Raw genomic sequence first — 22,650 nt, forward strand, 5'->3', positions numbered from 1 at the left:
GATATACACATTTTGATTCAGGAATTCCACTGCTTGAGAATTTCCCCTTAGGAAACAAGACCAGATGCAAAGACGTTAGAGCAAATCAATAAGGAAAAATGCCAAAACGCCAAAACCCCAAAACCCAAGGGCTAAAGGGTTGGAAGCATAACTATAGCAGCAAATGTGTATATAAGAGAGGAAATGGCCGGGCGTGGTGCCTCACACCTGTAATCCCAGCACTTTGGGAGGCCGAGGCGGGTGGATCACCTGAGGTCAGGAGTTTGAGAATCAGCCTGACCAACATGGTGAAACCCCATCTCTACTAAAAATACAAAAAAATTAGCTGGGTTTGGTGGCAAGTGCCTGTAGTCCCAGCTACTCAGGAGGCTGAGGCAGGAGAATGGTGTGAACCCAGGAGGTGGAGCTTGCAGTGAGCCAAGATTGCACTACTGCACTCCAGCCTGGGGGACAGAGCGAGACTCCATCTCAAAAAAAAAAAAAAAAAAAAAAAAAGAAAAAAGGGAGAGAGATAAATTATAAGCAACTCGTTTCCAACCCTGAAAGGCCAGATGAAATAAATTAGGACACATCCATGCAACCAAGTACTAAAAGGAAACTTAGGAATGTATTTCTGTATATGGAAAGATGTTCATAATATATGAAAATGAAAATGATTGCCCTCAAAACAGTGTTTATGGCAGTGTATTTCATTTCATAAAAATATAACTTTTTTTTTTTTTTTTGAGATGGAGTCTCACTCTGTTGTCCAGGCTGGACTGCAATGGCACAATCTCAGCTCAGTGTAACCTCTGCCTCCCAGGTTCAAGCGATTCTTGTGCTTCAGCCTCCCAAGTAGCTGGGACTATGGGCGAGCGCCACCATGCCCGGCTATTTTTTCATATTTTTAGTACAGACAGGATTTCATCATTTTGGCCAGGCTGGTCTCAAACTCCTGACCTCAGGTAATCTGCCTGCCTCGGACTCCTAAAGTGCCAGGATTACAGGCATGAGCCACCATGCCCAGCCTAAAAATATAATTTTTAGAAACTATACAGATTTATGCATAAGAAAAAATGGGCACAAACTTTTAGCAGCAAGTATATTATTTGGGAGGGGGAAATACAAATATTCAAAGAAAAAGCAAACATTTTCTAGTTTTCTTCAGGGAATGTATATTACTTGCATCACCACTAAAAAACTTAAAACATGAGTGTTTCTAAATTTATAGGCGCGAGCCACCGTGCCCAGCCTACAATGTGAATATACTAAACATTACTGAACTGTATGCTTAAAAACAGTTAAGACACTAAGCTTTATGTGGTTTTTACCACAATGAAATATAAGAATTTTTAAATGAGTTCTTCTAAATTTGAAAATGTAAACATGAAGAGGAGTGTCTAAACTGTTAGACATATCACGAACTGGGTAGGAACAGGAGGGAAGTTCTATATTAACCTCAGGGTTGCACAGGCCTTAAAATTGTGAGAGGGGATTGCTTTAGATTAAGAGACTTAAGAGATCAAACAACCAAATGCAATCTGTGGACCACATTTAGACCAGATTGAAACAAGCCAACTGTCAAAGGACATCTTGGAGATGATCAGGGAAGTCTGGTTATGGTGTGAGTAAAACCCTTTGTCTGAGGTGATTTAAAAATTTCCTGTTTAAGTAGAGGTACTGGCGTTTAAAAAACATAAATGAGTCCATTAAAAATATGTTAAGTAAATAACAGTTCAAGCAGAATACAGATTTAGCAAAAACTGCAACGGGAGAAGTGAAATAAAAGACTGATCAGGCTATGAGCCTTCTGACCATGGGGAAAGAAGCAGGATTTCATGAGAGAGTGAATGAGGTAGAAACTACCTTAAAGACATGACAGGGTTTTCCTGGAGGTGAAGGGAGAAAAATGATGGACGATGCAGAAAGGAAGTGGTTCCTGAAAAGGATGGGAGCTTATGGAAAAGGCACAGGAGCCGACTTGAAAGAGCTCCCAATGGCCAAAGCTGTAGCCATTTGAACAACAAAATAAATGACAGTACTGAATTACAGCCCATAGAATACATATCCACGAATCCATTCTGATAGAAAGGAGGGCAATCCTCCCTCACGATGAGTATCACTGAAAAAGGCAAAATCTGTTAGCTACTTTCCTATGCAACAAAAATATTCTTTGTAAGCTTTTCACCTGTGTGACACGTGAGGAATCCCCTCTTCAAAAAATCGCAACTTTTTTTTTTTTTACCACACTTTGATGAATTTTCAAGTTGTTAACAAGGTGTGGGGGCCAGTGAAAGACCTTCTCACATTCAGAACACTCTTTCTAGGATGAAGCCAAACATGTTGAGAAAAGTGTGTGCTGTGCCTGAAGGTTTCTCAACAGCGATTGCACTTGACAGTTTTCTCTTGAGAATGGAGTTGATAGTGTTGAGTGAGGTATGAGGGTCGGCCGAAACATTTCCCACATAGCTGACACTGGTAAGGCCTCTCTTGAGTGTGAGTTCTGTAATGCTGAATGAGATATGAATTCCGACTGAAGACTCTGCCACAGTCACAACACTGGCAGGCTCTCTCTCCAATGTAGTCATGCTTCCGCTGATAACGAATTAAGTATGTCTTACTGTGGGACAACCCAGGAGGAAGGACTCTTGCTGCCTCATGGGCTTTGAGATGTTGAAGAAGATGCACATTCTGGAGAAAAGCTTTGCCACACTGAAAACATTCACAGTAGTCCTCCTGACTATGAATTCTTACACGTTCACAGAGATTCGCACACTGGCTGGAAGGCTTTCTACCTTCATTGGAGCCAGAAGGCTTCCTACCAGAATGGGTCTTCTGATGTCTGTTGAGGTGTGGCATGAGATAGAAGGCTTCACCACACTGTTTACATTCATAGGGTTTCTTCCCAGTATGGATCTGTTCGTGTCTCCCAAGGGCTACTTGAGTACTAAAGGTTCGTTTGCAAAATTCACATCTGTTGTGTTTGTTCTCTTGGGATGCTGACTGGGGACTCGTACATATTCTAGGGGCAGTGCCTTCCTGGGGATCCTTTCCTAGAGGATCCTCTGATTGTTCACTAAGACTAGAGCTTCTCTCAAATTCATCACTGCCATAGCTTCTTTCCGGAGTGAGGGTCTTGGGGTCATTCATTGTTATAGGACTCAAAAGTTTCTCTTGGTTGCCCTGGTGTGGTTCCAATGAATCGTCATGAGACTCTCCTGCAGAGACATGCCAGAAGTTACCTACTGCCAAATTATCCAATCCTGCCCCCCAATAATGGTATTTCTATAGGCAGGCTTTGCCCTGGAGTTAGTGCTTTGGTTTCAGGTCTCTTTTCCTAATCTAAAAAAAAAAAAAAAAGTAAAAATTCCTCTATTCTTTGTACTCAAAGAGAGACATACCAATATAATAGAAATAAAGAGACCAAGGATAACAAACAGATCTTATGGAGGTTGAGAGAGTTTTCTGAAAACCTAAAGAGAAAATGGAAAAAGGATAGAAAGGACAGTAAGTGGCCGGGCACAGTGTCTCACGCCTGTAATCCCAGCACCTTGGCAGGCTGAGGCGGGCAGATCACAAGGTCAAGAGATTGAGATCATCCTGGCCAACATGGTGAAACCCTGTCTCTACTAAAAATACAAAAAATTAGCTGGGCGTGGTGGCGCATGCCTGTAGTCCCAGCTACTCAGGAGGCTGAGGCAGGAGAATCGCTTGAACCCGGGAGGCGGAGGTTGCAGTGAGCAGAGATCGCACCACTGCACTGCAGCCTGGACGACAGAGTGAGACTCTGTCTCAAAAAAAAAAAAAAAAAGAAAGAAAGAAAGAAAAAGAAAAGACAGTAAGCAAGGAAGAGTGAGGAAGAAGCAGAAAAAATATCATCCAGGAGGATGGCGTGTCAAAAAGATGCCACAAATGTACAGAGTAGAATGAGCAGAAATCAGAGAAAGAGCTGGGATTGGGGTTTGTCAGCATTTTCCAAACCATGTTTGGCAGATCGCTAATATTCTGAAAAACAAATAGCTGTTACCATGAAGGGGGTTCCATTGTCAAGTTAATTTGGGAAATGTTGTATGACACAAATCAAGCAGGTTTCATTCCTGTAGGATTCAGAACTTTTAATATGCACCTCGAACCCTAAAGAGGGAAGGTACAGAATGTGGCATTTCTTAAAGTGATCTTGCCATGAAACTTTTTTTTTAGAACATCTATTACTGTGGTTCTTCAGGACTACTGAGGAAAGACTGGAGTAAACAGGTCAACAACCTCTTGTTCAGAATTAAACAAAGATTCTCCTTTCTTAGCTCTGAATCTCTTGTTTTACCCCAATCTACATTGCCAACCAATCCCCTTTAATTCAATATTTATTAAATGCCTGTTTTGTGCAAGGCATTATCTAACCAGATGGGTCAGAGGTCTGTAAAAGGGACTCTAATCAGACTATAAGTGACGACAGGAGCAGAGATGGGGGAACTGACTCCACTTAGGAACAGGAAATGATTAGTGGAGGGGACAGCATTTGGTGTCAGTAAACGGGGAAGGGGGGGCGAGTTTATATGAAATAGCCTGAGTTAAGCTATAGAACTGTGAAAGTATACAGTCCTGGGGAGCTAGAAACACAGGATCTTAGTTGCAAGATCTGTGGAAGATGAGGCTGGGATGCAAATTTCAGGCCAGACTGGGACGAACTTCAGTGTTTTGCTAAAAGTTTGAATTTTATCTTGACGGAGGTAAGAAGCTGATAAAAAGTCCGTGCTTTATAAAGGCAACTCTCTGGTAGGAAAAATACTGAAGCCAAGGAAGTCAAGTATAAGACTGTGGTTTGGAAGAGAGGTGATGAACACAGTGGTTGCATCCTGGCAGACACTCGAAGTATGTGAACAGAGTACAGGTAAAAGAGCAGAGCCAGAACATGGCTTAGGAAGTCATCAGGAAAAGAGGGATGGCTGGGCCCATCACAATGGATTAACTCTTTTAGGAAGTGGTCTTTGAAGAGAACACTCAAGAATGGAAGAGTTAAGAGGACACCTAGTTCTCACTGGCTCTTCTGTTTTCCTCACCCTGCTGTACATCCAATATTTCAGCATGTTCTGCCAGTTCTTCTTTCAGGGAATACCTCCAACCTGACCCCTCTACAACCACAGCCTCAGCCTCCATCATCTTTAGCCTGGTGGACTTCAATGGTCTCTTGAACTGGTTTCTCTGGCTTTTCTTCTTAAAGCCCGTTCTCCATAGGACAGCCAGATAGATCTTTCTAGAATAGCAATGCCCAGTAGAACTCCCAGGGAAGATGGAAATGGTCTACATTTTTGCTGTCCAGCACAGTAGCCATTAGCCACATGTTGCTATCAAATACTTGCAATGTGGCTTGTGTGACTGAGGAACTAAATTTTAAATTTTATGTAACTCTTACTAGTGTAAATGTAAGTAGCCACATGTGCCTACTGTCTAGCATATTAGACAGCAAAGTTCTAAAATATCAATAACACTACTTCATTCCCCTGCTCAAAACTTCCTACCATCTTTGCATCTCACTTATAATAAAATTCTTTAACATACTCATAAGCGGGCTGGCCCTTGACTATCTCTGTGATCTCATCTTCTATCTTCCACTTAATTCAGACCACATTGCCCTTCTTCCTGTTTTTGGGACACCCAAGCTCATTCCAATCTCAGGGCCCTTGCACTTGCTGTTCGCTCTGCCTGTAACACTCTTCCTCAAGATTTCTACATGGGTCAGCCCCTCATCTCATTCAAGTCTTCCACAGTGAGGCCTTCTCAGACTATTCCATCTTAAGCAACCTCCCATATCTCATTCTCTATCTGCTTTACACTCAGTTATTATTTGTCTATTTTTTAAAACTACTGCCCCCATTAGAATGCAAGCTCTATGAAGGAAGAGATTTGTCTGTCTTATTCATTATTGTATCCACAGATACTAGGACAGTACCTGGCCCACCACAGAAGCCTGATAAATATCTATGGGATGACTGAATGAATGAAGAAGCCAGAGCAGGGAAAGAAAAGAAGACAATGAAAGAAACAGAGAGGAGTCTTCCTGGTAACTTCTTGAATTTTGTTTGGACATCCACTTTTCCACTCACACAGAAAAACGTGTAGGAGGGCTGTGTGTCAACCAGCACTGTACTGGACACAGCTGCTAGTTCAGGAAAGGGATATAACCCGACATGGAACAATGAAAAATCAGGAGAGCTGGAAAAGATGCTTCCTCTCTCTTGAGAATGCTTCTTGGACACACCAGCTCTTTCTTGCTCCTTCTTTGTACAGGAACAAAAAAATGCATCTAGGATTTATTGTCAGAGTGGAAGGCAGAGTAGAAGGGGAAAGTGAAACTAGGACTTCGATGACTTCACTGGGTCCCTGAATACAGCCCAGCTGATCAGTATTACAGGCTAATAATCCCTCTATGACTTTAGCCAATTTGGGTGTGGGTTTTCTGTTAACTACAACTGAAGGACAACAGTGATCCCAGCTGATGCACGTGGTGACCCAATTCAAAGAAGGGGATTTCATGAAGATGGTAAGCGTTATTAGACTGTAGCCAAAGAGTTTGGAGGAGGTGAACTCTATGGTTCCAGAATCATAAGGATGCTAGTGGAAACCTTTTGTGGAAGTTTCAGAAAAGAGCATATACGTGTGTCTGAGTTGGCAGAAGTAGGGGGATGGAAACCAGAGGGTGGGGGTTAAGAAGAAAAGAGAAGGGAGCATCTGGGTATCAACAAGTCTGAGGAGCTGATGTGAGGGAAAGTGGGAGGGCAGTGAGATAGACAAGTGGTATCAGGCCAGGGTTTTTTGTTCGTCTCAGTTAAAGAGGAGAGATCTATGATTTCTAGCTGCAAGGAGAAAGGCATGAGTGAATGGAAGGGCTGGAACACAAGGGTAAAAGGACACTGGCCTCCCTGGAGCTAAGCAGGAGAGGAACTCATGTTGCATGAAGAGATGGGCTTCAGAAAGGAGATGAAGGGGAGTACTGAGGAGAAAGAGCCCCTGAGGCGACAGCACCTACCAGACTTCTCCTGGCCCAGGGGGCTTTGAGGAAAGCTCCCTGACTAGCATTTACTGGTCCCCTCTCCTACACCCCGGGCTTCCCCCTCACTGCTCACCTTGACAAATCACTGTATGTCTGCTGTCTGTCTCCATTGCACGTGATTCCTCCTCTTCCAGGCGTGAGATAATGTGAGGTTTAGAGAATTGGTACCCTGTTGGAGAGGAAGACTCAGAACTCAGGGTTTCAGTAACTCCCAACCCTGGGTCCCAAAGACTCTGGGATAATAAGGAAGGAAAAAACTTGCAGGAGTAAAATGAAGCCTGTTTCCAGCCTATAGAGATTTTACCCCCTAAGGGAAATCTAAAATGTATGGAGGTATCTTTGGTTGTCATAACTGTGGGAGCAGAGGGAGGGGTTCCTAGTGTCTAGTATGGCTGGAGTCAGGGACACTGCTCAACATTCTGCAAGAGAGCCCCACAACCCGGGACGATCTGGCTCCATGTCAAGAGTGCCAAGGTTGAACAACTCTGCTATGAAGACTAAAAAGGGGGCATGAGGGCAGTGTGCTGAGCTCTACACTTCAGCACCACGAATCTGACGTAGCTGCTCAAAAAGTCAACATTATGGTTCTTTTCCCTCCTGTGATAACGTCCACTGCCCCTTTGTCTTGAAGTGCTGCTCCTCCCCCTCCCTTAGTTCCTTGTTTCTCAAACTTCTATCATTTGCATACCAAATTATTATCTATTTGTTTACTGTCTGACTCTTTCCACTCAAATGTAACATCCACGAGTAGGGGAAATGTCATCTATTTTGTAACCCCAATGCCTATACCAGGCCCCGTACGTCTGAATTCACTGACAAGTTAATGAATGACCCTTGCATTTTGGCATTTCTATGTGCCATTTATAGTTGTATTCAGTATTTATTTAATGTTTTTCTTTAGATCACCTTTCTTTTTAACTTAGATATGCTTATTTTCTTTTTTCTTTTTTTTTTTTTTGAGACAGAGTCTCACTCTGTCACCCAGGCTAGAGTGCAGTGGTGTGATCTCGGCTTCCTGCAGCCTCTGCCTCCCAGATTCAAGTGATTCTTCTGCCTCAGCCTCCTGAGTAGCTGGGACTACAGGCGCCCGCCACCACACCCAGCTAATTTTTCGTATTTTTAGTAGAGATGGGGTTTCACCATGTTGGCCAGGCTGGTCTTAAACTCCTGACCTCAAATGAACCACCTGCCTCAGCCTCCCAAACTGCTGGGATTACAGGCGTGAGCCACTGCGCCTGGCCAATATGCTTATTTTCAATGGAAGCTTTATATCAACCCTATAAATGGAAACCAATGTCACTCACACACACAAAAAATAATGGAAGGTAACATCATGATAAATATAACAGAAACTAAGGTTATTGAGTGCTAGCTAGCTTCTGTTGCCTATCTAACACTCAGGGTTTGATGTCTGCTCTCTTTGCTAAAATGGAAGAATAACAAGATAGACATGCTAACACCAAACTGATATTCTCTACTTGATACAATCAGAAGGCTTAAAGGAAAATTGAAGAACTTCTTTCTCACCAACAGATTGAAGGATTATGTCATGCTGTCCATGTACTGCCTAAAATCATCTTCTATTTAGCCCACTGTACTCATTCCACACTTAAGAAGACAATGTCCCAGGTGATATATAAGATGTCTATTAACACAAAACCTTCAGTGTTAAAGAAGCCAAGGGCTCACAAGATAGAAATGCCTCCAGGTCACTGCGTAAGGGCTGGAAAGATAAAATTAACCTATTTCCTCTATTTTGATACTATTCCCTCTATTTTAAGTCATAAAATGTGGTAAGCTAGAGAAGAGTGTAAAATATGCTGGAAAATGTACTTCCTTGTAACCGATAAGAACCAGAGTTAAACATATGCATCCCTGTGCTAGGTTTGGGGCAGGATGTGTGTGTTTTCCCACTAGGTCTCACTTCACCAGGTTACTGCCAGTGGAACAGTGTTTGTTTTGGATTCTGTTTTTCAGGAGACCTCAAGCCCCCAAAAAAGCCACTGAAAAAGGAGCTTGGCACTGGCAACATAAACTTTTCACTTTTCACTTTCAACTTTACCTGTGAGAACAGGTAAAACAATTTTGCCTCCGCATGTAAAGAGAGATTGGCAATCTCTGATTCTTAAAACTCAAGCCAGTAGAAGTCTTTGGAGCTCCTGGAATTTTTAGCAATTCCTTCGCTCATTCAATAAACATCATTTTGATCCTTCCATTGTGCTGAGAACTGGTGGAGCAAACCCCTGTCAGGTAGCACATCAGAGTTTAAAAGAGCAGATTCTGGAGCCTGCTTGGGGTTAAATCCCAGCTTTCGACAAGTAATTTAACCTTTCAGTGACTCAGTTTCCTCAACGTTAAAAATGTCAATAATAACAACAATAAGTATACCTCCCCCTCATAGGCCTAGTGTGAGGATTAAAGGAGTTGAAATATGTTAAACACTTACACAAGTGCCTGACACATATGTAGTGCTCAAGAAATGTTAGCTATTTTATAATTAACAGTGAATTTGATATTCAAATATTAAAATATTGCCTCTGACCTGGGTTGAGACTCACTGACATGGTGAACTGCCATTACTGATGAGAAGACACAAAGGAGTTGAGAGCCACTGCCCTAGTGGGAAGAAACCAAGTCCTGTGGAGAAGGTATACTTACCCAGGCAGACCAGGTTCCTGTAATTCTCCAGCATCACCTCCCTGTAGAGGTTTCTCTGAGCAGCACTAAGGGAGCTCAGTTCCTCTGGGCTGAAGTCCACAAACACATCCTCAAAGGTCACCAACTCCTCAAACACCAGAAATGTTCCTAAGTGTTTGAAGTCCAGGAACTATCCCAGAGAGAGGAGAAGGGACGTGATTAGAGAGGACTGAACATGATGCAGGCATTCAGACCAGCAGAGAGCTTCCACGTGCTCTAATCCAGAGCCACGGGCACCTGGCATTGCATCTTTCTTTGTCTTAGAGTCTGAGAGAAGTGGGAACATTACTGAAACGGTTCCTGTTGCTAATTACTACAGATTTAGGTTGAGGGGGAAATATCCTTTTAAGCTACTTTATAAAGATAGAATGGAAGCATGCAAATACTTAAAAGCTCAGCGGTATACCTCAGCCTCAGGAATCAGAGTCCTGGCTCTGGTTCTTTGTGAGTTTGGGTAGGTTAAGCCTCAGGGCCCCACCTGTAAAACAAAGTGCTCATAACATGAAGAAATATCCAATTGTGTTAATAAACAAGGAGATGAAAATCAAAATGACAAAATACCATTTTATACTCATTCAATTAAGTATTGGGTAAAAATTAAGTAACTGAGTAAAAATTAAGAAGTGGGACACTACCAAGTATTATCTAAAACATGGATTCATTGGAGACGCTAAGGGAGATGGAAATTAGAAAACCACTTTTGACCCAGAAATTCTTTTTCTAATTTTTAAAAATTTTGGGGGGTACACAGTACTTGTATATACTTACAGGGTACATGAGATGCTTTGATACAGGCAGGCAATGTGGAATAAGCACATCATGGGGAATGGGGTATCCATCCCCTTAGGCATTTATCCTTTGAGTTACAAACAATCCAATTACACTCTTTATTTTAAAATGTACAATTAAGTTATTATTGACTATAGACTCCCTATTGTGCTATCAATAGTAGGTCTTATTCATTCTTTCTACTTTTTTTTGTACTCATTAACCATCTCCACCTCCCTCCAGCCCCCCAACTACCCTTCCCAGCCTCTGAGAACCACCCTTCTAATCTCTATTTGACCCCAAAATTCTATTCCTAGGTATATTTGCTCATGTGTACTTAAAGACATGGATGGGCTCGTCTGGGAAGTGAGGAGAGCCTCTGCCCGCCGCCCACCGTCTAGGATGTGAGGAGCGCCTCTCCGTGGCCGCCCTGTCTGGGAAGTGAGGAGCGCCTCTGCCCGGCCGCCCCTTCTGGGATGTGAGGAGCGCCTCTGCCCGGCCGCACCGTCTGCGAAGTGAGGAGCGCCTCTGCGCGGCCGCCCCGTCTGGGAAGTGAGGAGCGCCTCTGCCCGGCCACCCCTTCTGGGATGTGAGGAGCGCCTCTGCCCGGCCGCCCCGTCTGCGAAGTGAGGAGCGCCTCTGCGCGGCCGCCCCGTCTGGGAAGTGAGGAGCGCCTCTGCCCGGCCACCCCTTCTGGGATGTGAGGAGCGCCTCTGCCCGGCCGCACCGTCTGGGAAGTGAGGAGCGCCTCTGCCCGGCCACCCCTTCTGGGATGTGAGGAGCGCCTCTGCCCGGCCGCCCCGTCTGGGAAGTGAGGAGCGCCTCTGCCCGGCCGCCCCGTCTGGGACGTGAGGAGCGCCTCTGCCCGGCCGCCCCGTCTGGGAGGTTTACCACAGAGACCAGAAGCAATGTGGGGGCTGGACGTGGTGGCTTGCGCCTGTAGTCCCGGTACTCTGGGAGGCCGAGGCGGGTTGATCACTTGAGGCTAGGAGTTCGGGACCAGCCTGGCCAACATGGTGAAACATATGAAAAAATACAACTGACAAACCAACCAACCAAACGACAACAAAACAGGTCTAACCTGGAGTCATACTCTAATTTTTTCTATTTTCCTCCCTTTCTGATCCTTTACCCCACTTTCTTTTTCTTCCTCTTCCTTCTCCTTCTTCTTTATCAAATAGAGGATTGATTTATTATCATTGATCCATATAAAGTCCCTCTCTCATTTATTTTCTTTAATTCCCACCCCATTTCTATTCCCCGTCTTCCCATGTGCAACCTTCCTAATATGTTTGATATACATCTTTTTGTTTGTACTTTTAAGAAATAAAAATAAAAAAATTAAATTAAAAAAAAAGACATCCAAAATCTGGAAATAACCCAAACATTCATTGACAGTAGAAGAGATAAATATAGTATAGCCATACAATGAAATAGTATTCTAGCAATAGAAATCAATTAACTAAAGTTATATACAACAATCTTGGTAGCCTAAGGTTGAATTTAAAAGGCAGATACCATATACTCAAAGGAAAATAAGCTGTCCTACCAAAAAGACACATGCACTCATATGTTCATTACGGCACTGTTCACAGAAGCAAAGACATGGAATCAACCCAAGTGCCCATCTACAGTGGACTGGATAAAGAAAATGAGGTGTGTATACACCATTGAATACTATGCAGCCAAAAAAAGAACAAAATCGTGTCCTCTGCAGCAACACAGATGCAAGCGGAAACCATTATCCTAAGCAAACTAACGCAGAAACAGAAAACCAAATACCACGTGTTCTCACTTATTAGTGGGAGCTAAACACTGAGTATACACGGTCATTAAAATGGGACAACAGACACTAGGGAATACAAGAGGAGGCAGGGAGGGAGGGGAGTAAGGGTTGGAAAAGGCCATTTATTGGGTACTGTGCTTACTACCTGAGGTGACATATTCATTCATGCTCCAAATCTTAGCATTGTGCAATACACCTTTGTAACAAACCTGCACATGTGTGCCCGGATTCTAAAATAAAAGTGAAAAAAAAAAAAAAAAAGATAGACTGACCTCTTCAAATCTAACATTATCCTGAGGCAATAGGATACTTACCTTCCTTAGCGAATGTGAATATCTACCAACTAGAAAATTGTAACACGTATGAGAAAATGCATAGGATCTCCCCACTCAAATATGCTAATCCAATAAGTCTTTATAAACAGTTAGCGACAAAAATTGAAAATTAAAACTTACTAGCCATTTTGCTCAAAATGTTATAGCAGTTAATGATTTTTCTGTTTGTGTCCAGTTATACTTTGGCAATGAAAAAAAAGATTCAAAACCAAAGGTACATTGTTAGGCTTAGGTCTTAACCTGGCAATCATGGATTCTTAGGACTGAGCTTTGTAGTGCATGTACACCTTTCTGGAAGATAAAAATTTCAAGTTTCTCAAAGGAGTCTGTGACTCAAAATATTTAGCATAGAGAGCAATCTCAGTTTTTCATAACCATTTTTTCTTGTGCTTTGTTTTACTTAATACAGTTAATATGCTACAATACCTTGAATATAATGGATAATCAATATTATTATATTAAAAAAAGATTGTTAAAAGAGAAATGTTACCTGATTCAGTATAAGAGAATTGAATTTAGCTGTAGAAAAGGTATCTATTTCAAGTAAGAATCACTGTATGGTAGGTCATGATTTCTCAGTCACAGTGTCATATTTAAATGATGGTGGTCATATGGTAGTCAGAGCATTTTTAAGACTGCTCTCTTACTGTTCCCAAATGTTTTCCTACTGTAAACTGTCCATTGACTCTCCTTTCTTTTTTCCATCTCATCCTCTGTAACTATTAGAGAAAATCATGGGAACAAACCTATACTGGAATAAGGAGTTTTGAGTTCTGCTATTAGCTAGTTGTGAGGTATGCGTTAATTAATCTTTGATTCTCATTGTCTCATCTTTAAAATAAAGAGATCCATTACATTATCTCTAAAGTCATTTACACTTTAAAATCTTATAATAAAACACATAAAATCCCGTGATACTATAAAAATAAAAAGGCAGATATCAGAAGATTACGTAAGACTATGATACCCATTTTATTAATATACATCTTTTGTGTTTTAAGTAAAACTTTCTAAAACTTTTTATGCAAATCAACAAACATTGGATTAAATTAGGGATCATATACTGGCTGCCCAGCTCCTTCAGATGGGTTTATTTGGCTCGCGTGGTCCTTCTATTCTTTTTTAAAAATTTGTATTAGCTGCCAACACCAAAAAAAATTAGGAAATGTCATTAACTGGTTTTGTGGCTTCTGATTAAAAGCATTAGAAAATCTGGGGACCTGGATCCACATTCTCACATGGCACCATCAGCAAAAGCTGAGTCACAGCTGCCCCTATATATATGGGACAGGCACTCCCCTGTTTGTCATAATCCACCCAGACCAATTCCTTATTTATATTCCCTTGGTAGTCGTTGGGGGCATCTTCGCTTGGAATCCCTGGCAGGGACAGAGGGCTACTCTCAGGAGCAGATATTCTACAACAGTGTTTCTCAACCTTTTTTCCTTATCTCGCTCCCCCCACCCCAGTAATCTTTATAGATCATTTTTTCTAATCACAACTCCCATGAATTTTTTCTGGTTCTAAAGAAAGCAGAGTATATTAATTTCATTATTGTCTTTTAGGTTTCTAAAACATGACTTAACAAGAACACCGGAGAACATTTTTGAAACAAAAAATCAGAAAACCTCATAAGAGTATCATGTCCCTATAAGAGCTGCCATTTGTTAAAGGCCTACAGTAAGCCACACCCTTTGTGTGGGTACAAGGGGTTGTCTTCATTTACACTATTTTCACTTTTGCAAAGTACCTTCCAGCCCTTGACATGGATATACTTTTTCAAACAATTATAAATTAGCATTGATTCACATACACAGTTATTGGATGCTTCCAATTTTAATGTGCACACAAATCACCTGGGGATCTTGTTAAACACAGATTCTAATTCAGTTGGTGGAAGTGGGGCCACAGGTGCTGTGTGTCTATTTTTTTAAATAACAGCTTTATTGAGATTTAATTTACGTATTATAAAAGTCACCTATTTAAAGTATACAATTTAATGGGTTTTTAAGCATATTCACAGAGTTGTGCAACCATCACCCCAATAAATTTCAGAACATTTTATCACCCCAAAAGAAACCCTGCACCTCCTTGCAGTCACTCTCCATTTCCCTCCAACATCTTCCCACATCCTACCCCAAGCCCTAGGCAACCACTAACATACTTTATGTCTCCATGGATTTGCTGATTCTGGATATTTCATAAAAATGGAATCGCACGGTACCCCATACATTTTAATATTGCAAATATACTGTGTATCTGTGTATATACTGTATGTATGTCTGTGCTGTACGCATAAGAAGAATAGTATGTGTTCACCCCCAAGAACCAATTTTCTTCCCCTTGAAGGCAATATCATCCTCCTTAAGATGCATGTTCTAGGACATGACTTTCAAGGAAAAGGCCCGTTTCAATTGCTCTGTGACTTTTTGGCACCCTCTATATGGTTCTAAGAACATTCTTTTTTCCCTCAAACAGAGCCTGACACTGGTAGACACTGGTGAATAAACAAACAGATGATGACACTACCAGAATCATTTGTATAATCTTGTACAACATGAAAAAAGTTTTATGTTTGATGATTTCATTAAAATATTATTCATTATTTTGGAGGAAATACATAGCAGGACATAATTATCTTTCCTTTTTTAAAAATTCTGGACTATTCTAGCCTATCCATGCTTCCCAATGGACCCCATTGTCTGAAATCCCCAAATCCAAAAATTTAGTTGAAATAGGATGGCCAGATAGAATTCAGCTTGCCCAGTTAAATTTGAATTTCAGTAAGTTTTAAGGAGCTGAGTTTTTTGAAATCTTTGACAATTTCATGGATAGTGTGTTGGGTGGGAAGAGCACTGGGCTGGCAGTTCAGAGACCTGGGTTCAAGTACTGTACTTTTTTTTTCTTGTTGGTTTTTTGAGATAGAGTCTCACTCCGTTGCCTAGGCTGGAGTGCAGTGGTGCAATCTCAGCTCCCTGCAACCTCTACCTCCTGGGTTCAAGCAATTCTCTTGCCTCAGCCTCCCAAGTAGCTGGGATTACAGGTGTGTGTCACCATGCCCAGCTAATTTTTGTATTTTTAGTAGAGATGTGGTTTCGTCATGTTGGCCAGACTGGTCTTGAACTCCTGACCTAAGGTGATCTGCCTGCCTTGGCCTCCCAAAGTGCTGGGGTTACAGGTATGAGCCACTGCACCTGGCCTGTACTGTTACTTAATTGCACTGGACAAGACAGGTAACATCTCTGATCTGGACCTTGATCTATAAATGGTCATCATACTTTTTGTATCATAGGGTTTTGTGAAGAACAAATTTTGTTATGTGTCTATTAGAAATCTTTTTTTTGTTTTTGTTTTTTGAGACAGAGTCTCACTCTCACTCAGGCTGGAGTGCAGCAACGTGATCTTGGCTCACTGCAACCTCTGCCTCCCAGGTTCAAGTGAGTCTCCCACCTCAGCCTCCCGAGTAGCTGGGATTACAGGCATGTGCCACCACGCCCAGCTAATTTTTGTATTTTTAGTACAGACGGGGTTTCACCATGTTAGCCAGGCTGGTCTCCAACTCCTGACCTTAGGTGATCCTCCCACCTCGGGAGGGATATTGGCCTGAAATTTTCTTTTTCTGTTGTCTCTGCCAGGTTTTGCTATCAGGATGATGCTGGCCTCATAAAATGAGCCTCTTTTTCTATTGTTTGGAATAGTTTCAGAAGGAATGGTACCAGCTCCTCTTTGTACCTCTGGTAGAATTCGGCTGTTAATCTGTCTGGTCCTGGGCTTTTTTTGGTTGGTAGGCTATTAATTACTGCCTCAATTTCAGAACTTGTTATTGTTCTATTCAGGGATTCTACTTCTTCCTGGTTTAGTCTTGGGAGGGTGTATGTGTCCAGGAATGTATCCATTTCTTCTAGATTTTCTAGTTTACTTGCGCAGAAGTGTTTATAGTATTCTCTCATGGTAGTTTGTATTTCTGTGGGATCAGTGGTGATATCCCTTTATCATTTTTTATTGTGTCTATTTGATTCTTCTCTCTTTTCTTCTTTATTAGTCTGGCAAGCAGTCTATCTAATTTGTTGATCTTTCCAAAAAACCAGCTCCTGGAGTCATTGATTTTTTTGAAGGGTTTTTTTTTTTTTTTTTTTGTCTCTATCTCCTTTAGTTCTGCTCTGATCTTAGTTATTTCTTGTCTTGTTAGCTTTTGAATTTATTTGCTCTTGCTTCTCTAGTTATTTTAATTGTGATGTTAGGTTGTCAATTTTAGATCTTTCCTGCTTTCTCCTGTGGGCATTTAGTGCTATAAATTTCCCTGTAAACACTGCTTTAGCTGTGTCCCAGGGATTCTGGTACATTGTGTCTTTGTTCTCATTGGTTTCAAAGAACTTATTTATTTCTGCCTTAATTTCATCATTTACTGAGTCATTCAGGAGCAGGTTGTTCAGTTTCCATGTAATCATGTCGTTTTGAGTGAGTTTCTTAATCCTGAGTTCTAAATTCTTTTCCTTAAGAATGTTGAATACTGACCTCCACTCTCTTGTGGCTTGTAGGGTTTCTGCAGAGAGATCTGCTGTTAGTCTGATGGGCTTCCCTTTGTGGGTAACCTGACCTTTCTCTCTGGCTGCCCTTAACATTTTTCCTTCATTTCAACCTTGTGAATCTGATGATTATACGTGTCTTGGAGTTGCTCTTCTCGAGGAGTATCTTTGTGGTGTTCTCTCTATTTCCTGAATTTGCATGTTGGCCTGTCTTGCTAGGTTGGGGAAGTTCTCCTGGGTAATATCCTGAAGAGTGTTTTCCAACTTGGTTTATTCTCCCCATCACTTTCAGGTACACCAATCAAACGTAGGTTTGGTCTTTTCACATAGTCCCATATTTCTTGGAGGCTTTGTTCGTTTCTTTTCATTCTTTTCTCTCTAATCTTGTTTTCATGCTTTATTTCATTAAGTTGATCTCCAGTCTCTGATATCCTTTCTTCTGCTTGATCGATTCGCTATTGATACTTATGTATGCTTCATGAAGTTCTCATGCTGTGTTTTTTCAGCTCCATCAGGTCATTTATGTTTGTCTCTAAACTGGTTATTCTAGTTAGCAATTCCTCTAACCTTTTTTCAAGGTTCTTAGCTTCCTTGCATTGGGTTAGAACATGCTCCTTTAGCTTGGAGGAGTTTAGATAAACAACAGTTTTTTACATAAGTATGTCTTAAATATTAAACATTGCATACTTATGCAAAAAATTGTCTATCTGAAATTCAAACTTCATACTAATGCTAAAAATTTATTTATACTTATGCTAAAAATTTATTCATAGTTTATCTAAAATTCAAATTTAATTTGGGTGTTGTGTATATTTATTTGCTAAATCTGGCCAGCCTAAGTTGGAGTAACTGCACTACATTAGGCAGCAATAACTAAGTGGTTATGAATGTGGACTCTAAAGCCACACTGCCTGGGTTCATATCTCAGTCGTATTATTTAACAGCTGTGTGACCTTCGGCATATTATTTAGTCTTTCTGCCTCCACTCCCTCACATATAAAAAGGGGTACAATAATAATGCAAACCATATAAGGGTTTTTCTGAATAAAACAGAATACTAAAAAAAAAGTAAACAATTAATTCAAAAGACAGGAAAAGAGGAAAAATAATAAATATATAGTATGTGGGATGGTGATAAGTACAAGACAGAAAAGTAAAGCACAGAAGGAGGATAAAAGAGTCAGAAGGATTTTTCTTGGAGAAAAAAGAAAAAAAAAAGAATCATAAGCAAATGTTAGTCAGAAAAAAGGCTCAGTAAAGTGATATTTATATAAAAACTTAATGAAAATGAGGATGTGGTTTAATTAAATAAGGAAGTCCACAAATTAGGAAGACAAGATCCCCGTATTTGATAACCATGTCAAAGGAAAGCCTGACTCACCTGGGACCCAGCAGATGGCAGATTGTCTAACATCTCTGTGTTCCTCTTTTCTGCAGGGACAGAGTCCTGAGCAAGGAAACCTAGAAGGGAGAGAGGAATAACCATGGAATTGAGTCCTGTCTGGCAGCACTGACGGACACAGTGGCCAGCCACCCTCATGCCACCCTGTCCTGCCATGGGAAGTAACAGCAGCTCTAGAGTTCCTATGGTGAGAAAGACAGAAATCATTTCTCAACTCAATATAACAAGTTCCAAAAGAGAGCTCTGGTTATTTCCCAGCTCTAAATCCTTCAATGGCTCCCACTGCCTTCCAAATAAAGTGAAATTTCCCTCTATATCAGTCATTTTGGGCCTCACTGTCCAATCAAGATCACCACAGAACCTCTGTTCCTCAACTGTAAAGCAGAAATAATGACAATACCTGTACAGTAGTCCCCACTTATCTGAGTTTTGCTTTCTGCAGTTTCAGTTACCCATGGTCAATTGGGGTCAAAAATATTAAATGGAAAATTCCAGAAATAAATAATTCTTATGTTATAAATTGTGTGCCATTCTGGTGATGAAATCTCACGCTTTCCTGCTCTGTCCCACTTGGACATGAATCATCCCTCTGTCCAGTGTATCCACTCTGTATACACTATCTACCCCTTAGTCACTTATTAGCTGTCTTGGTCATCAGATCAACTGTCATGGTATCACAGTGCTTGTGTTCATGTAGCCCTTATTTTACTTAATAATGCCCCCAAAGCACATGAGTAGTGATGCTAACCTACTGTTATAATTGTTCCATTTTATAACTAGTTGTTGTTAATATCGTACTGTGCCTAATTAATAAACTTCATCACAGGTATGTATGTAGAGGAAAAGACATAGTATATACAGGGTTTGATACTATCCACACTTTCATGTGTGTTAGAATGTATGTCCCTCAGATAAGGGGAGTATACTATACCTCTAAGGGCTCTTGTGAGAATTAAACATTACATATGTACGGCACACAGTAGGTATTTTTTTGGTAAATGGCAGCTCTTACGATTAAGCCTTTCCTACATATTTTTCACTCATTGATCTAAAAGACAACCACCACTTTCCCTCCAGGAGCCTTAACCTTGATGGCCTTCCTTGCCTATATATTCTCTTTTCTGGGTAAACCTTTCATTAATCTGTTGTTTCTTTCCGGTACCCTAGGGAACTCTCTTTCCTTCTCACTGAACTCTAGCTTCATCAGTAACTCAGTGCCTCTGGCCAAGTTTTTAGCCTCTGGGACAACATCCACTATATCCATATGAGGCACTCATGTAACACTGTGATTAAGAGTACAGATGCTAGAGCCAGCAGCCTAAGTCTGAATCCTGACTGCCAATTATTAATATAAGTTGTGGAACCATGGTCAAGTTACTCAGCCTCTTTATGCCTGTCTCCTGGTCTACAAAATGAAGGTAATACCTATTTCACAGAACTATTAATAGAAGAAAACGAACTAACATGAAAGAACACCTATGATAATACATTAAAACATTATAAGTGCTCAAGTGTTCACTATTAGCATTTTAAAAATTCTTTTAAGTAATGTGGGAGCACAGAATGGGATTAATCATAATCCTTAGTTCATGATATGCTATCTTTATTGAGCCATGCATGGCCCTCATGGTTATTTTAAATCCATTTCTTTATATTTTTAAGTATAATTAAGGCCTGTGAATGTACTATCCAGCCCAAAACTAGAACATTCCCAATAACTTATATCCACCTGTGTGCTTCTTTCCTGTCCATACTCCAGCCTTCCCTCTAGAGATAACTATGCCCTGAGGTCTGGTGTTAGTATTCATTGTTCTGTTGCTATATATATGCCCCAAACAATTCTTTGCTTTTAGTTAGTATTATTTGTTTCAAAGGACTGTAAGGACCCAGTGGCTTTCTTCTCTCATTCTTGAAATGTCTCCTTAGCTCTAATCTAATAACTTAAGTTTCTAAGATACCAGTCAAATTTTGGCAGAAGTTCCACTTCCAGTCTTTGTATCTCCCACATTTTATGCCCCCTTGCATCTAAAATTTAGCTAATCATTCTTGTTCTTGAATAGAAAGACTAAATAATGTAAAGACCAATTTTCCCAAATTTACACTTAATATATTAATGCCACAAGCAATCCCAGGAGATTTTTTTTTTGTAGTGTGTGTGTCTTGTTTTGTGTTGAAACTAAGGTTTACACTGGATAAGAAATGTGAGGCAAGGTGAACAAAGCTGGTACACTCAGAGAAATAGTAAATCTTAAAAGCAAAAGCCAAACCCACATAGGCATAAAAAGGAATGAAATCATATCCTCTGCAGCAACATGGGTGCAGCTGAAGCCATTATCCTAAGCAAATTAACACAGAATCTGCGGTGGCTCTTGCCTATAATTCCAGCATTTTGGGAGGCCGAGGTGGGTGGATCACAAGGTCAGGAGTTGAGACCAGCCCTACCAACATGGTGAAACCCTGTCTTTACTAAAAATACAAAAATTAGCCAGACGTGGTGGCGGGCCCCTGTAATTCCAGCTACTTGGGAGGCTGAGGCAGGAGAATTGTTTGAACCCAGGAGGTGAAGGTTGCAGTGAGCCGAGATCATGCCACTGCACTCTACCCTGGGTGACAGAGCAAGACTCCGTCTCAAAAAAAAAAAAAAAAAAAAGAAAACCAAATACTACATGTTTCCACTTTTAGGTGGGAGCTAAACATTGGGTATACATGGACACTAAGATGGGAACAATAAACATGGAGAATTCCAAAAGGGGGTAATGAGGAAGGAGGGCAAAGGTTGAAAAACTGCCTATCCAGTACTATGTTCACCACTTGGGTGACAGAATCATTAGAAGCCCAAACTTCAGCAGCATCCAATACGCCCATGTAATAAACTTGCAAATGCACCCCTGAACTTAAAATAAAAATTTTAAAATAACCCAAACCCCAAATTTCTTTCATCTCACATGAGATTATGCAGATCAGACTGAATGTATAAAACGCATTCTTTCATTCATTCACTCAACAAATTTCTATTCAGCTCCTATTACATGCCAGGCCTACAGCAGATATTCAATAAACAGAAGCAGCTAGTTGCTTCCTCCTTCTCACCTTCCTTCTCACATGCCCGAATAAAGTTTGCCACCATGGTTCCTGCCTCTTTGCTGTTCTTGGGCTGTTTTGACCTCACCCATGTCTGAATCTCCTCTGGCAGGGTGCTCAGAAACTGTGTCAGCACTAGTTGCTCTATCATCTGCTCCTTGGTGAAGATCTCCGGCTGCAGCCATTGCGAACAGAGCTCCTGGATTTGGCTCACAGCTTGATAAGGCCCATTCACTGACAGGTATTGAAAATCCCCAAACTTTTGATGGGAAACTTTCAGTGTCTCTGTTTCTAGTTTCTTCTCTTGACCACGCACACAAAAGATGTAGGGATTCCTCAAGATATCTGAAACCCCTGTCACATCCGGCATCTCTACACCTTGGCCCTTTACAGGACAGAGCTACTCTTAAAGGCAGGCTGCTCCAGTACACAATGCAGTGGCAGATGGTAGGCAGGGTTGTATCAGCTGAAAGGATTACAGAAACCTCAGGACCTGCAGAAATTACGTACAGACTTACAACTAGCCTGCATAGTTATGATTGGACAGTGGAGTGGAGGTGATCTGAACAAGTATTACACAAAAGATGACAGCTATAAATAGCCAATCAACATAAAACAAGGCTAAACTTCATTAGTTATCAGATAGGAATTAAAACTCCAATAGGATAACACTACGCACCCTCCAAAATGTCCAAAATGAAAAAGTCAGACAATACTAAGTGTTGGCAAGGAGATAGAGCCACAGTAGGATGATATATTTGTATATTGGAACGCTAAACAGAAAATATGAATGTAAGTTGCTGTTGAATGAAAGACACCAGGCTCAAAAAAAAGGTCCATATTATATGATTCCATTTATATAAAGGTCAAAAACAGGCAAAATAAACCTAAAGTGTTAGAAGTCAGAATAGTGGCTGCTGTTGGAGGGAAGGGTGGTAATGACTGGAAGCAGGCATGAGGGCTTCTGGAAAGCTAGGAATGATGTGGACACAGTGTATTCACTTTCTGAAAACTGAGCTACACATTTG

General features: G+C 41.1%; 1 protein-coding gene across 1 annotated transcript; it reads right to left on the reverse strand.

Moving 5' to 3' along the window:
• Nucleotides 1-451: 451 nt before the first annotated feature.
• Nucleotides 452-21,992, reverse strand: ZIM2 (zinc finger imprinted 2). The gene is made up of 5 exons (XM_032171301.2): nucleotides 21,632-21,992; nucleotides 18,521-18,723; nucleotides 9,686-9,854; nucleotides 7,101-7,196; nucleotides 452-3,197 (listed from the first exon to the last, which is right to left on the reverse strand). The coding sequence occupies exons 1-5, from the start codon at nucleotides 21,990-21,992 to the stop codon at nucleotides 2,356-2,358; spliced, it is 1,671 nt and encodes a 556-aa protein (XP_032027192.2). The 3' UTR covers nucleotides 452-2,355.
• Between the last annotated feature and the right edge of the window lie 658 nt (nucleotides 21,993-22,650).

The sequence above is a fragment of the Hylobates moloch genome, unplaced genomic scaffold (assembly GCF_009828535.3).
Source record: "Hylobates moloch isolate HMO894 unplaced genomic scaffold, HMol_V3 SCAFFOLD_12, whole genome shotgun sequence".
NCBI lineage: Eukaryota > Metazoa > Chordata > Mammalia > Primates > Hylobatidae > Hylobates > Hylobates moloch.

Excerpts from the sequence above, each read along its gene's own strand:
- ZIM2 (XM_032171301.2), bottom strand. The coding sequence starts at position 21,992 with ATGCCGGATGTGACAGGGGTTTCAGATATCTTGAGGAATCCCTACATC. Across the intron at positions 7,197-9,685 it reads CAGGAACCTGGTCTGCCTGG|GGTACCAATTCTCTAAACCT; the intron begins GTAAGTATACCT and ends CCTCTCCAACAG. Across the intron at positions 3,198-7,100 it reads ACATACAGTGATTTGTCAAG|GAGAGTCTCATGACGATTCA; the intron begins GTGAGCAGTGAG and ends ATGTCTCTGCAG.